The sequence below is a fragment of the Diceros bicornis genome, chromosome 37 (genome assembly GCF_020826845.1).
Source record: "Diceros bicornis minor isolate mBicDic1 chromosome 37, mDicBic1.mat.cur, whole genome shotgun sequence".
Lineage (NCBI taxonomy): Eukaryota > Metazoa > Chordata > Mammalia > Perissodactyla > Rhinocerotidae > Diceros > Diceros bicornis.
The window spans coordinates 21,189,090-21,205,539 of NC_080776.1; the positions used below are offsets into that span (position 1 = coordinate 21,189,090).

The 16,450-nt window shown below is 45.4% G+C and overlaps 1 protein-coding gene across 1 annotated transcript; it reads left to right on the top strand.

Annotated features, from left to right (window-relative positions):
* The first annotated feature begins 10,410 nt into the window (after window positions 1-10,410).
* NEU2 (neuraminidase 2) lies at window positions 10,411-12,944 on the top strand. Its single transcript, XM_058533229.1, has 2 exons — window positions 10,411-10,611; window positions 11,882-12,944. Exons 1-2 carry the CDS (start codon window positions 10,411-10,413, stop codon window positions 12,818-12,820), a joined length of 1,140 nt encoding a protein of 379 aa, XP_058389212.1. The 3' UTR covers window positions 12,821-12,944.
* Window positions 12,945-16,450: the final 3,506 nt, after the last annotated feature.

Genomic DNA, 16,450 nt, shown 5'->3' on the forward strand with positions numbered 1-16,450 from the left:
CCCTGCTGTACACACACTCGCTCGATGCATCCATTTAAGAGGCGAGCTTGACTGAGGCTGCCTGTGGCTCATTCTGATTCAGCATGACTGTGTAGAGAGCTGGACAGACTTCTTCCCAACTAATGAGAGACAGTGCCCTAACTGGGCCTGGGCTGGGCCTGTGCACTGACATCGCCCTGGAGCACGTTGGCAGGTGAGTGGGCGGCAGAAGTTGGGGCCTCTCTTAGGTGTATATAGGCACAGACCCAACAGAGGAGGCTGTGAGACTTGAGGCAAGCCCAGGGGAATGCAGGAGCCGCACTGTCCTTCTAGAAGCCGGGTTCCCACTGCCTCTGTTCACACACCCTGAGATCCAACTTGGAACACTCTCCTTGAGGTACGACTTCTCCCAGAATTGACCCACCTGCTCCTTTGTGGACATAAACAAGAGTTATTCTGTACTAGGTAATTATAAAGTGATGGTGTGATATTGGGAATGCCTCAGATGATGGCAACCTTAAAAAGCGTGCCAGCTCACAGCCCCTCAACCTCCTGATATGGCACCCACTCTCTTTTTGGGGGGTCCAGAGGACACATTGGGTGGGGAATGTGGGGAGAAGGCTTAGATCAGCCAGCTCAGGAAAACTCCTAATTCTGCCCTCAAGTTATTCCTGGTCTGAGCTTCCAGAAGGATGCTCAGTAGTTCTGTACTGACGTGAGAGTCAGAGAGCTCTTCTCAGCTTGGAGTGGAATCCCAGCAAAGCCTTGGGCCCAAGCTGAGTTGTTGAACTCACTGGAAATGGGGTTTTCTTGGGGAAAGAGGCTGCCCCAGCTTCGGACTTGTTGCCCCACATGCTTGCTTTGCTGGTACTGTTGGCAGACCAGATGCGGGCAGCTGCCTGCTTTTTGGAGAGATGGCATCATTTCAACATGGTAGCCAACAGGCAAATGCTCCACCCAAAACTGATCCAGGAACAAGGGCTATTCTTTTGGGAAAAGCTGCAAAGTGTATCTCTTTCTTGCTCCCCAGAATTATTGGCTCTCACTTATTGTTATGGGCTCTTGGAGAGCAGGGACCAGGGCTTATCTGTTTATCTGTTTCCTGGTACATAGAAGGCACTCAGTACAGATTTGTAAATTGCCGAAGCATCTTCCTGAAGTGGGCATGTGAATGCTGGCAACGAGGCCTCTGGATTTGAAAGGTGCCCATGAGGTCACGCTCCCAACAGGAGAGAGAAAATGCAGGTGGGGACCCTCCACTGCTTGCTTTTTCTGAGGAAACATTTCAGACCTCAGAGTCCCAGCTGCAGGTCTCGTGGCAGGAGAGCACGGTCGTTAGCGACGTGGGTTCTGGAATCCCGCAGATCCAGGCTCAAATCCACCCACCTCCACCGCTGACTCGAGGAAGCCCTCTGCTGCTTCCCTGACCCACTTCTCAGTTTCCCCACATCTGAGATGGGAGATCTCATGCTGGCCTCGGGGGCCATGTGGGGAGGAGTGAGCTTCCTTGTGTAAGACAGGCTTGGTGCCCACAAGGCCACAAGCCATGGCAGCCACTGGTAGCCTACAAAATGGCAGATCCTCACGGTTCTGCCTGACACTGTTGTCTCTCTGATTGCCTGGAGTGTGAGGCTGGGCTGTGCTGAGGCCTCTGCCCACCCCTCTCCCAGGGAGCAGGTCCTAGCTCAGCCCCTGCACTGGAGATGAAGGCGCCTGTACGGTCACCTCCTACAGCTCCCTTCTTGCCTGGTGGGGAGATGGAACCCAGGGAAGCAGGTTCTTGCCCAAAGATACACAACCTGTTAGGAGTGGACCTAGGACTGGAATCTGATTTTTTTTTTTTTGTGAGGAAGATCGATCCTGAGCTAACATCTGCCAATCCTCCTCTTTTTGCTGAGGAAGACTGGCCCTGGGCTAACATCTGTGCCCATCTTCCTCCACTTGATGTGGGATGCCGCCACAGCACAGCTTGACAAGTGGCGTTGGTGCGCGCCAGGGATCCGAACTGGCGAACCTGGGCCGCTGCAGCGGAGCACGCGTACTTAACCGCTTGCGCCACCGGGCTGGCCCCTGGAATCTGATTTTTTGACTCTTACTTCAGTTCTCTTCCCACTACATCAGTCTCAAGCCACTGCCATGTTTGAGCCAGAGCTGGGTCCAGGGGGACAGCTACTTCCACCAGGTGCTAGAGCTCCGCTGGAAATGTGACGAGCTGCAGGAAGGTGGCGTTTTCCAGAGCTCCTCTCGGAACTGGAGTACTGTGTGGGGCTAGAAGTGTCTTTAGTCCCAGCTCTGACACTCAAGGGTTGGGCGAGCTCAGTTTCCTCATCTGTACAGTGGGGTAATAATAGTGTCTACTTCATGGGGGTGTCATGGGGATTAAATGACTAAATGTTTGTAAATTGTATTGTAAATAATACAATTAACAAAATACAAAAAAAATTTGAAGCATTGTAGAACACATAAAACGTGCCCGGCACTTCATAAGGGCCGCTGAAGTGTTTGTCGTTATTATTATGAAGACATTGGGGCATTGGTATTGTTGGTGGGTGTGTGAGTTCGGGCCGGTGCTGAGTTGCTGAGAATAGAAAAGAGCTATTCTAGCTGACACAGAGGTCCCCTTTTCCCTCCACACCCTACCCTCCTGTGACAGCTTTGGCTCTAAATACAGAGACTAGCGGGCTGCGGGGACTGGGGCTAGCACGTGTCCACAGCCTTCCTGCTCCACGCCGACATCTCTTCCGCAGGGGCATCGCTCTCAGCCTCACAGGTTTTACGGAGAGCAGGGCATTTGGAGGCCAAATAAGGCCACCCCTGTCAAGTGCTCAGACAGGTCCTGGTCCTAGCGAGCACCATTTGGTATTTGGCAGTACCAGTAGCCCTCCCATCCCCACTATAATACAAACTCCCAAGTTCCCAGAACAGTGCAGGGCACAAGGTAGGAACACAATAAATATTTGCTATAAGAATGAATATATTTGTTCCCACCCTAAAGGAGATCAGAATCTAAAGGAAGAATCTGGAAAACAGTCACAGATGCTATGGAAATCAATTCAGAATACTTTAAACTGGGGCATTCTCCCTAATTAGCCCTCGAAATCATGTTAATTCTGCTGCTTCCCATGTCTAAGAGCTGAGCTCCTCTTTTGGTTGTCACAGTCTCTGCTTCACCCAGGCTTTTATTTTATCTCACCTGGAAAATCAGCTTTTCAGCTGATGGCCATCCTGTCTCTCCTCCTCAGAGCTGACAGCTGAGGGCTGTCTGCTCTGCAGCCAGCACTCTCTGCACCTGGGGCTAAATCCTCCTGAAGGGAACCTGGGCACGGAGCCCACTGTCACCCACGGTCACCAAGTTATCTCTGGTCCTCCCTGCCCTTTTTTGCCATATACTTATTTTTAATTTTTATTTCCTTGTACCTCTGGGGGACCCTCCCAGCCCGGTGAGCTGTCAGGAGCCTCTCTTCCATCACCTCCCTGCCCCAGGAGTGGAGCCCACATGGTAGGGGTAGCTGGGCCTTAGCCTCAGGCAGCCTGGGGAGGCGAGACTTGAGAATCAAGGCTTCCTTCCACTCCCTTTTTTTTCTTTTTTTCTAAGGCAACTTTCTAGGGCTCTGGAGTTATAAAAACCTCCCATGTGTCATTTTCTGGCAGTTGTACGGCTGCAGAATGCTACTCAGCAAGTGCCCGTATCCTTCCCAAGATTTAGCATTGATTGATGTGTTGAATTTGGCAAAAGCAGTTGAAGGTTATCAGAAATCTGTTGTAAGGAGGTTTGTTAACTTATAATAAAAACACAACACAAAATACGCTTTTCCCTCTTTGATGTCTCATGGACAGATGCTGCCAAACTCCACGGGAGGTGTGTGCAGAGTTGCTAGACAGGGTCTTGGAATGTAATGAAGGAGGATGAACCCCATGTGGGAGTGATATCAGCTCAACACAAGGTTGACACAAGGGAAGCCATATTGTAGAAAAGAAACCATACTGTAACTTTGAATGACCTCTGATTAACTAACCCAGCTAGGTATGCACCCTCCAGGGGATATACATGCTCTGTAGATTTTATGGCCCCTTCTAGCTGCAATAAGATGATAACTTTGTTTTTTTGAGTTCCCTTGGGATATGATGACCACTGAACAGAGATTCTATGCTGATATCCATGACAACTGAAAGATCTGGTCTGGTGACTCCCAGTCTGTAACACCAGAGGGTCAACATTCCTGACTCCCTCCCCTATAACCCACTGGACTGTATAACTGCTTCAAGATTCTGTGCTCCCCTTAAGATGGTTCTCTAGGATGCTAGTCCCCAATCTTCCAACTTGCTAGCTTATCACTTAATAAATGCCCTTTCTCTGCCACCATCTTGCCTCTTGACGATTGGCTTTTGTCTTGTGGCAAGCAGATCATGCCCTTTTGGCAGTAACAAATTTGGTGACTCTGGTGGGACTTTAAGTCCTGCTCATGGCCAGTCGACCACAGACGGGCAACCAATCTGGTAAGTCCCTAGCAGCTGCCGAGGCTCTCTTTGTCTTGGGGATCTGCCCTTCCTGCTCTCCTGTACTGATGCTGGCTGCCTCCTAACGCTGACTGTGGTAGGAAGAAAAACAGCTATATCTGGCAAGTCCACAGGCTCCATCAGGAAGAGGGTAAGTTGCCTTGGGACACCCGAGAACTCCCTTCCCCTCCATCTAGGGTCCTTCTGTTCACAGCAGGGCCATCAGGGTGAGCATTCAGAGTGGGAATACTTGTAGGACTTTTTACCTGAAACATGGAAACTAGTCTGGTTTTTCTGTGTCTGTGTCTATGTCTGTAAACAGTTCCAGGATTAGATGACTTCTGGGTGAGCGACCTCGTTAAAACATGCCTGTGCATAAAATTGTCTAATATCTCATCGGGATCATGGGTTAGAGACCCCAGTGGTGAGATTTTTTGCTGGGTTAAAGTCCCAAGGCTAGGATTGTGGGTTTAAGGGAAACAATATGAAAGGGTTATAGCTGCTGGGACACTCAAAAGGATTGGGTTAGAGTCCTGAACTCTGGGTTAGAGTCCCAGAGTATTGGATTTTGGTGTCTGTTCATGTTTGTCTATGTCTTACTGTTTTATTTGTTAAAATTGGCTATTTGGGGACTCAGTTTCTCAGTGATTATAACAAACTCTCTTTAGAAATTCCCTTGTTTGTTGTGGCCACCTTGGGAAAAGCCTCCTAAAATGGGGATAACTGTAAACAGCTGGCAAGATAACCTGGGATAATTCAAAATTGCAGTGGCCATTTTGGGCTCTTTTTGAGCCTCTAAACCAAGGAACAAGGAAAAATCTTTGATCTTTAAAGAGTCAAGGGCTCCACCTTTCGACCGAAAGTTTCCAGAATGTGTAGATGCTTATAGAGAACAGTAGAATCTTACCAAGCTTGTTTTGTGTCCTGAGTTTGGAAGCTGATATTCAGAGCCTGATAGGAATTTTCTTTCCAGGCCTTCTTTCCTAAGTTAAAATAAAACTAAGCAACTAGGGATGGTATAGTTGGACTGGTAGATCAACCTATAATGTCATTTAAGTTACAACCCAATTTCTGAGGAATTAGAGCAACTGTCCTTAAAAATCCTTGCAAGACTGGAAATGCGGTCTACACCAGAGGCAGTTCAGATACCACCCATTTCCCTTATCTCAAAGAGCTTGCAAACCCTCTGGGGACTATTTAGCCCATCACTAATTCCTAGGACTGAAAAAAAAAAAAAAAGGAAAAAGGAAATAAAAATGGCCATAGAGTGCCCTCACCAAAAATATAGCACATTGAGTGTCTTATCCACAAATATTGGTAAAAAGGCTTAAAACAAAATCTAGATTCATAACTAAGGAGCCTTGTATTCATGGCAGTAATTTTAAAACAATAGCTGTGGAGTCTCTGTGTATGTGTGTCTATATGTATGTGTGTGTGTGATATCTTACCTCCAGGTGGTATAATTTCTAAAAAGCTCTATTCAATTGGCTTAAAGGAAGCGCTTATATAAATTATTTCTAAGTGTAATAGCAACTGACTCAAATGTCTTTCAAGTTAATATGATATGAAATAATCTTTGGTAAATAAAAGCTTCTCTAAGTTTGTTGGTTTGATTAAAATAGGCATGCCCTCAGAGTTATCAGCATTGCATGTGATGCAGACATACAGCCTGGGTTTACTAGACAAATAAGCTCATGTTATCCCTGTTACAAATTTGTCAGCAAAATAATAGCTTAGAATGATAACTGAGTTTGTCTGATGTCTCAAAGTCTTTATAGGTAATCTAAGTAATTATTGGAAACAGGTAAACTAAATAATTATGAAAAAGGTAGAAGTTTTGGGGGGAACTTTTTAACAATGATTATGTGTTACGATGTACACACTCAAAACAACTTAAAATGATGGCTAACTGCTTTAGTGTCACATAAAATTTGGTGAGTAATCTAAATATGATTGTTACAAACAAATGGTATAGATGTAAGTAAGATAAGAGTTTATAGATAAACTTTTAACAATAATTATGTATTATGGCAGGTATATTTAAGATAACTTCCAAAATCTCTCTGTTAACTTGAAACTTTGAAGTTTTACTAGGTGAAATTAAATGATAAAAAATTCATTGTATATCTGGGTCATTTTCAAATAAGATAAAATTTTGAAACATTATCGCTAAACATGTCTAAGTTTATCTACTTTTGGCTTCTTATTACAAAGAAACTAAAAGATGTTTGGGTCTATTACTAAACATGTCTTGTATTTTATTAAAAATTGTACTATGAAGTAGCGTGTTTCTAGAAATTATGAAAAGTGTTTATAAACTTGTCAAGCCACAGAATGCTAATATAAAAGACAGTTCATAATTGCTTCCTTCTTAGTTTTCACTAAAATTAAAGGTCTGTAAGGTTTAAGAATTCTAATTAATATATGTGATTAAAGCTACTAAAAATTAATAAGCTACTAAAAATTAAAGGAAAACATATTTGTGTTCAAGGAAAGTAAGATGTATGTTTTCAGTAAAGAAGGTGTAAATAATGAAAATATTTTTGTTTGTTTTGTTAAGAAAGATAAATTTGTCCTAAAGTACTAAGAGGGGGGAAAGAAGGCATGGAACAAATTCTGAATGTAAAAAAAGAAAGTTATAGAAGGCTTGTGGAGGAGGAACCTTGAGGAAAGAGTTATGCATGATCAAGTTGGCTAAGATTGAAATGAATTTAATTAAGTAAATAAGTTTAAATATCAAAGGTAAGCTGGTGCAAAATTAGAATTTGGCTTTCTCTCTTTAAAAGACAACCTTTGAGTAAGTCTACCTAAAAGACAGAAAATCCATGTTTTGTTAAAATAATTCCCAATGTTCGAAAAAACTGAGGTATCTCTATTAAGGCTTTTTTTTTCACTGTTTCTGTTGTCACTTTGATTAAATGGATAACTAAGCATTGCTTCCTATTTGACCAAGTGTTTTAAAACTTTTTGATATTTTTGATGAACTTCCCCCCAAATTAAAGTCTTTCTTTTGACTTAAAAAAAGGAAACTTTGAGAATTTCCAACTAGCCCTGGGACTTCTTAAAGAATTTGTTCTCTCTTTCTATAAAAAGGAAGATATTAACTAATTAGACTTACTTGCTACATTAAATTACATGGGAAGCATTATCAAATGAATGATTATAAACTTTCCTAGGTTATATTGTGTGGATAAATGTTATTAACATAAGTGTTTTTAAAAAATTATATAACATTGCAAAAATTCTGATCTGTCCTGGTTGTAGGTCATAATTCTAGTTATTATCTCAAAGTGTTGTATGTCACAGAAATAACGAAGTGTCTTTGCAAATTGACATTTTTTTTTGAGTGTTATTTGCAGATAGTTGTTGTTTTACTCTGATGCTTTTGCAAATGTTTCACCTTCAGAGAGATTCATGGAAAGGACTCTGACACTTACTTTAGAATATAGGTTTCTGATAAACTTTCAGATCATAAAACTGAAGTGGGTAAAGAATTACAGAACTCTAACAGAGAAACTGACGAGTTCATGAAACTGCTAGCAGAAGATTAAGATCAAGAATTGATTACACAGGACCGAATGAACCGATGAAGATGATTATAATTTTTATGACTTCATTGGAGATATTGATGACTTTTATGATGCTTTGTTTTTTCCAGATTTAAGGAAACCTTTTTCTCTTTCTCTTAAGCTAACTATGACTTATAGCAATTTGGTTAAATTATACCTTTGTAAGCAGAATTGAAACAATTATCTATTTTTCTCCCTATATGATCCCTCCAGAATTTGGAAGTTCTTAGTGAGTGAGTATTGTTCTCATGGCAATATAGTTATTTGCATAAGTTCGATAAGAATCTGTTCTCTTTATAGCAAGACACAATTGGAAACACTGGTTATATTACCAGAGCTTTGATTGGAATGTCATATTTGAGAGAAACATGCAGACTCAGATATGACGAGACAGCTTTTGAGGAACAAAGGTTGACTTTATGGAATAAAGCCACCTGGAAATATTAGCCTGGTATCTTGCTTACAAGGTTTCCATCAATCTTACCAGGTGAGTAAAGAAGGTCACTTCTCTGGAAGGTGCAAGGAACATCAGGATATTTGAGGGAATCTCAAGAGAAGAGAGGAATCCACCCAAATCTAAGGTATTGCAGGCAGAGTCTGATGACAAGTCCTTGGTATGGCTTTCCTGGCCTCAGATGCCTTTAAAGTTCAATCTGAGTTTCCTTATAAAAAGTTTCAGCAAAGGAAATTTAAAAGAGCCTATATGTTCAATCGCTATTCTTGCTGTACTTATGTAAATACTTGGGCCAAGTTTATTGAAACTAGACTTTTTTTGCCAACCAATGAATCTTATTTTGGCTATCTTTGGTAAAAATGAGGGTGATTTTAGAGAGAAAAATTACGTTTCAATAGAAACTATAGTACACATTCATGGATATTAGGTTCTAGTTCTGATAATTGTCTTTGAGGTTTTGTTTTATATCTGTTAAGTGGACTAGATCCTGAATTCTTCTAGTCTCCTGAAATATCTGGCTACATATCTTCAAACTAATGTTTTCAATTTTTTCCATCATTTTCATTTGGAATCATTGAGAGTTGAACCTGCCCTTTTTCCTGAAGCCTTGCAAACTGAAGCTGGACAACTTGATATAAACATAAGCGAGATTCATGTCTGTTGCTGTGTAAGCCACTCAGAAAGATGCCTGAACACTCGAGGACATCATCAGAGACATTTCAAACTGCAAAAGATGCTTTGACTCTGACATTTAGAGATCTTTTTTGGGTGAGGAAGATTGGCCCTGAGCTAACACCTGTTGCCAATCTTCCTCTTTTTGCTTGAGGAAGAATGTCACTGAGCTAACATCTGTGCCAAACTCCCTCTACTTTGTATGTGGGACGCTGCCACAGCATGACTTGATGAGCAGTGTGTAGGTCTGCACCCAGGATCTGAACCTGTGAACCTTGGCCTGCCGAAGCAGATGTGCAAACTTAACCATTACACCACCAGGCCGAACCCTAGAGATCTTCTTGACTTGCTGCCCCCTGGGCTCAGAAACTGGTTTATAATTTGCTCCCACCATTAACCTTGTTTTGCTTTTTGTTTCTCCAGAAATGCTTCTTATTAAATATCTGGTTACTTGCTTAAACAGTATAGTCCTAACTTTGGGAGCCCACCTGCATCACTGTCTTACCAAGAGACTAGTTCAATGAGATGGAATAACCTATGCCCCTCATCAGCAGGATATCCCTCAAGATTGAGGATGAACAACAAAAGGGAGGAATTGATACTGGCTCAACACAAGGTTGACACAAGGGAAGCCATACTGTAGAAAAGAAACCATTCTGTAACTTTGAATGACCTCTGATTAACTAACCCAGCTAGGTATGCACCCTCCGGGAGATATACATGCTCTGTAGATTTTATGGCCCCTCCCAGCTGTGATAAGATGATAACTTTGTTCTTGTGAGTTCCCTAGGAATGTGATGACCCCTGAACAGAGATTCTATGCTGATATCCATGACAACTGAAAGATCTGGTGTGGTGACTCCCAGTCTGTAACACCAGAGAGTCAACATTGCTAACCCCCACACCTATAACTCACTGGCCTACATAACTGCCTCAAGATTCTGTGCCCCCTTTAAAATGGTTCTTTAGGACACTAGTCCCCCATCTTCTGATTTGCTAGCTTATTGCTTAATAAATGCCATTTCTCTGCCACCGTCTTGCCTCTTGATGATTGGCTTTTGTCTTGTGGCAAGAAGATCATGCCCTCTTCACCATAACAGGAGGATGATGGGCCACTTTGACTTTGGTCGGCTCGCCTGTGGAGTGAGCACCACCTGCCTGGCAGGATGGCTCTTGCCCCATCTCAGGATTTGACTGCAGAGGACTCATTTCCTCTTCCTGTGCTCTCTCCCAAGCCCCATGGCATCCTGCCCCATCCTGCAGAAGGAGAAAGTGTTCCAGTCTGGAGCCCATGCCTACAGAATCCCCGCTCTGCTCTACCTGCCTCAGCAGAAGACCCTGTTGGCCTTCGCAGAGAAGCGGAGGAACAAGAAGGATGAGCATGCAGAGCTGATCGTCCTGCGCAGAGGAAGCTATGATGCATCCACTCACCAGGTCCAGGTAAGGCAGGATGAGGCTAGAATTGCTCTGCCAGGAAGACAGGAACCATTCCATTCTTAGCTCACTGAGAATTGGGTGATAGAGGGAGAAGATACATTGAAACTCAAGAGGGACCCGGGGACCTAGCAGGGATAGAGCAGAGAAGGTGTTCCCAAGTGATCACCCGGATCTCACTTGGGTTCACCATGAACAAGTCCAGCTGGGCTGGCTGCATCTGCTTTATTGCTTGACTGGACAGTCATTCAAGGAAACCGATGTTCGGAAAAATTTCCCTACATCCCTGAGAACCTGAGGGAGGAGTAGTTCGGTATCACATGGGGGGTTGTAGCTTTGAGTAAAATTAACCTGGGGAGCAGGGTAAGGGTTGGGGTGATTGCTCACGTCTTGAAGTTACTGCATATAGGTCAAGTAATTAATTTTGATGAAGACACCCAAGGCTGGCTTATCACATATGAAGGGTTTAATATTATTATCATTACTTTGTGGTCATTATTATGTGAACCTGGGTTCAAGTCCTGGTTCCATCACTTGCCAGAGGTATGGCCTTGGGCAACTCATCTACCCCATTCTTCAGATGTAAGATGGAGCTAATAACACCTGTCCCTCAGGAGGTGGGGATTAGGGTTAGATGAGACAATGGATGTTAGGCTCTTGGCACAGTGTCTACCCTTAGAATCACTCATTAGGAGATGGCTCTTAATGAATGGGGATAGATGGCAGAGCTGCAGAGTATATGACATAGACCCAAGGATTATGGAAGCTCAGTGTGAGTCCTTAGTGTCATGGTGCTGTCCCTCCTAGGCTGCATCAATAGAGTGTGATGTATAGAAGATGAGAGGTGATTGTCACATTCTGTCCCACGCTGGTCAGACTGTCATAGTTACCACTAGGACTTTACTTTCCAAGAGTGAGAAGCTGGACTGGGCTGGTAAGTTGAAGGAACCGTGATGAAGCTGGGAATGGCTCGTGCCTGAATCATCTTTGTATCTTGGGTATTACATCTAGCACATCGTAGGTGCTCTGTAAGTTTGTTGGTGGGAATGGAAACAACAGCCCTTCAAATGAAGAGTGGGCTGCCATGGAGGCAGTGAGGTGGAGCCCTGGTTCCCATAGCTTTGGGGAGGTATCGTATGGATGAATGAATGCTGGATGAAGAGTTCTCTTTGATGACCTTTGATTCTTACCCCATGAGACACACAGCCCACACAGAGTGTCACTGTCACTGGCCATTTCAAGGCTGTGTTTCTTCTCTCTCTCTCCTCACATTCAGTGGCACACTCAGGAGGTGGTGGCCCAAGCCCAGCTGGAGGGCCACCGATCCATGAACCCGAGCCCCCTGTATGATGAGAAGACGGGGACCCTTTTCCTCTTCTTCATTGCCATCCCCGGGCAGGTCTCCGAGTACCACCAGCTCCAAACTAGGGTCAACGTGACGCGGCTGTGCCAAGTCACCAGCACCGACCATGGGAGGTCCTGGAGCCCCGCCAGTGACCTCACGGACTCCGTCATTGGTCCGGCCTACAAGGAATGGGCCACTTTCGCAGTAGGCCCGGGGCACTGTCTGCAGCTGCACGACGAGACGCAGAGTCTGGTGGTGCCCGCCTACGCTTACCGGAACCTCCATCCCCTCCGCAAGCCTTCCCCCTTCGCCTTCTGCTTCGTCAGCCACGACCATGGGCACACGTGGCAAACAGGGAACTTTGTGGCCCAGGACACCCTGGAGTGCCAAGTGGCTGAAGTCGGCAGTGCAAAACAGAGGGTGGTGTATCTGAACGCTAGAAGTCTCCTCCGAGCCAGGGTCCAGGCTGAGAGCGACAATGACGGGCTCAATTTCAAGGAGACCCAACCAGTGAAGAAGCTCGTGGAACCTCCCTATGGCTGCCATGGCAGCATTGTCAGCTTCCCCAGCCCCACTGCGGAGTCAGACTCCTCAGACAAGTGGTTGCTCTACACTCACCCCACTGACCCCCAACATAGATCCAACCTGGGCGTGTACCTCAACAAGCGGCCTCCGGCCCCTGCGGCCTGGTCGGAGCCCACTCTGCTGGTCAAGGGCAGCTGTGCCTACTCAGATCTCCAGGGCATGGGGGCGGGCCCCGATGGATCACCCCAGTTTGGGTGTCTGTATGAATCGGATAATTACGAGGAGGTTGTCTTCCTCATGTTCACCCTGAAACAAGCCTTCCCAGCTGAGTTTTTGTCTCAGTGAGCCCACTGCATGCTGTCCGAGAAGGGTTCCCACTGGCGTGGAACCACCTTTTCTTCTTATGCCCTGACTGAGAGGCTGATGGTTTTCCTTTTCTCCCCGTGCCCTCCGGACTTGGGAAACCAGCCGTTGCTTCCCGTCACTGAGAGTGTGCAGAGAGGTCTGCCTCTTTGCTCTTTTCCTCTTTTGTTGTTTCAATCTTCTCAGAGGATTCTATTTTCAGCCCAGAAACAGAAGGAACCTGGCTTCCTGGGGCCCCTTGACAGGGAAGGCACAGAGAGCTCTGCACCTTGGCTTTCACTCTGCATGGTGGCTGTCACTCTGCACGGTGGCTGTCACTCTGCGCATCTCAACCCGCCTGCTCCCCACCGCCCTAGCTTTTGCGCAGGTCTTGATAAATTATCTGGTCCAGCCCATTTCTTCTTGGGAAATGCTCATCGTGTTCCTGGGAAAGGGCTGAGACACAGATGTAAATAAATTAGCAGAGGTGAGTGTGTGTGTGTGTGTGTGTGTGTGTGTGTCCTTGATGACACTTTAGAGCAGACAGCACGGGGAACAGCTTTGCAGGGAGGGAAAACAGCCCGAAGTCCAAAATCAAGGCATCTGCAGGACTGTGCTCCCTCTGAAGGCTCCAGGGGAGAACCCTTGCTGGCCTCGTCCACCTTTTGGTGACCCAGGTGTCCCTTGGCTGGTGACTGCATCATTTGAATGCCTCCGTCTTGGAATGGCTTTCTCCTCCTTCCCTGTGTTTTCTCTTCCGTCTTTTATAAGGACACTTGTCATTGGATTTAGGGCCCACCTGGATAATCCACAATGCTCCTTCACTTAATTACATCTGCAAACACTCTTTTCCAAATAATGTCACGTTCACAGATTCTGGGGGTTGGGACGTGGATATGTCTTTTGGGGGCCACCATTCAACCCACTGCAGTCATCATAAGTTATTTTTGTATAGATGATGTGGCTAAAGGTAGGAATGAAATTCAGATGACTCAGACAATTCAGAAGAATGGAGGGGGCGGGAGGGGTTGGGCTGTTGGATGTGCCCCTATGGCATGGAGCTGCTCTGGGGCACTTAGTCTTTTTGATGACAGGTGTGTCACCGTGTGGAGGCAAAGGGGCGGTGCTGTGATTGTGTAGTTCTTGCCATATAGAAAGAACAGGGTGACAAACTGATGGGGGCCTGGCCTGGGTGGAGGAAGCGGACATCTCTCTGACCCCGGGGTCTTTAGGGACCTTTGTCACATGCCCCTGTGGAAGAGTGGACTTGCCCCCCAAACCCCATCAGAGCCCCTCTAATCGACTCTCCTACTGATTGGATCAATCCAATCGTTTGATGACAGGCGATCAATGACAACAGCCATGGTTCTTGCATTTGAGCCGTGTCTCTGTGTGGCCAGGCAGTGGTTAAACAGAATCTTCAGTGTGGGGAGCTGGAGGTGTGGCGTTGGTTCTGGGTGTGGTTCCCAACACAGGCCTCCTATCTGGGTGCTGCTTCTCTGTGTGGGGTTTTAAGAAATCCAGCTGGAAGGATGAAGACTCAGGGCCTGATCATTGCTGGGATGGAAAGTTAGACCCCTCTGTTTTGGGGATGCCCATCTGGTGTCTTCCAAAACCCACAAAGGTAGCTGTGGTAGGGGGGTAGCTGAGGAGGGTGAGGACGAGGGCATGCAGGCCAGGGGCAGCGCACCCTCAAGATGTTTAAAGGTAGGGTGGCCCTGTAGTGTGTTATCCAAATCGGGACACTTTCCAGAGTGACAGGAGGAAGTTAGTAATAATTACACCAAGACAAAGGGCATTAACCAGGACTGTCCCAGGCAAACTGAGAGGTTTAAGAGAGGAAGACCCACCGAGGACTGTGCCTGGAACTGGCCTCCGCTAACCACCCTGGAAGAGCCAATCATCTGTGAAGGGTCTTGAGATGAGGCAGGAACAGGATAGGACATCTGGCCACTGCCAAGCAGAACGTCACTCTCTTAGACTGTCTCATTCACAGAGGTCAGTGTGTCTCAATTCCCATGCTGGTTAGAATTCTCTGAGCTTTTAAACCATGCTGATGCCCAGGCCCCACCCCTGACCGACTGATTCAGAACCTCTGGTGGTGGGGACCTGGCATGGGTATTTTTTCAAAAGCCCTTCAAGTTATTCTAGTGGACATAAGGATCAAGACCCACTGGCACAGACGATCTCTAAAGATACAAATGCCAAAGTCTTCTGATTTGAAAGAAAAAAAAAAACTGCAGTTGATTTGGTTAAAGCTGAACTGATCTACTCATCAAAAGACACCATTAAGAGAGTGAAAACAAAAGCCATAGATGGAGTGAAGATACTTACAATATACACATCTGACAAAGGACTTGTATCCTGAATATATAAAGAGCTCCTACAAACCAATAGGAAAAAGACAAACAATCCAATGAAAAGGCAAAAAGCACTTCACAAAAGAGGATATCCTAGGGGCCGGCCCAGTGGCATAGCTGTTAAGTGCACACATTCCACTTTGGCGGCCGGGGGTTCACAGGTTCAGATCCTTGGCATGCACCAATGCACCGTTTGTCAAGCCATGCTGTGGCGGCATCCCATATAAAGTAGAGGAGGATGGGCACAGATATTAGCCCAGGGCCAATCTTCCTCAGCAAAAAGAGGAGGATTGGCATCGGATGTTAGCTCAGGGCTAATCTTCCTCACCAAAAAAAAAACAAAAAAGAGGATATCCTAAAGGCTGCTAAACCCATGGTCATCAGGGAAATGCAAATTGAAGCCATGAGATACTTACCCAGGAGAATGACTAAATTTCTTTCTTTTTTTCTTCCTTCCTTCCTTCCTTCCTTCCTTCCTTCCTTCCTTCCTTCCTTTCTTTCTTTCTTTCTTTCTTTCTGAAGATCAGCCCTGAGCTAACATCCATGCTAATCCTCCTCTTTTTGCTGAGGAACACCGGCTCTGAGCTAACATCTATTGCCAATCCTCCTTTTTTTTTCCTCAAAGCCCCAGTAGATAGTTGTATGTCATAGTTGCACATCCTTCTAGTTGCTGTATGTGGGACGCGACCTCAGCGTGGCCGGAGAAGCAGTGCGTTGGTGCGTGCCCGGGATCCGAACCCGGGCCGCCAGTAGCCGAGCGTGCTCACTTAACCACCAAGCCACGGCGCCAGCCCCAAGAAGGACTAAATTTTAAAAAATTGACAGCAGCAAGTATGGCAAGGATGTGAGGCAACCAGAACTCTCATACATCTCTGGAGGAAGCATAAGTGGTACAACCACTTTGGGAAGCTATTTGGTAGTGTCTACTAAAACTGAATGTGCAAATATTCTATGACCCAGCAATTCCACTCCGAAGGACATAGCCAAGAGAAATGAATGCAAATAGCTGCCGAAGACATGTAGAAGAATGTTTACAGCAGCTTCCTTCGTAAGAGTCCCACACTGGAATCAACTCAAATGTCAGTCAAATATAGAATGGATAACTGAACTGGCGAATTTTCATGCAATGGAATATTATACAACAATAAAAGAACGAACTATTCCCTTACACAATAGCATGGATGATTTTCAGACATTATGTTGAGTAAAAGAAGCCACACTCAAAAGAGTACATACTTTATGATTCTATTTATATGAAGTTCAGGAACAGGCA

Bases quoted from the DNA above. Each gene is read 5' to 3' on its own strand.
- NEU2 (XM_058533229.1), top strand. From the start codon at position 10,411: ATGGCATCCTGCCCCATCCTGCAGAAGGAGAAAGTGTTCCAGTCTGGA. The intron at 10,612-11,881 runs GTAAGGCAGGAT...CCTCACATTCAG, and splicing joins CATCCACTCACCAGGTCCAG to TGGCACACTCAGGAGGTGGT.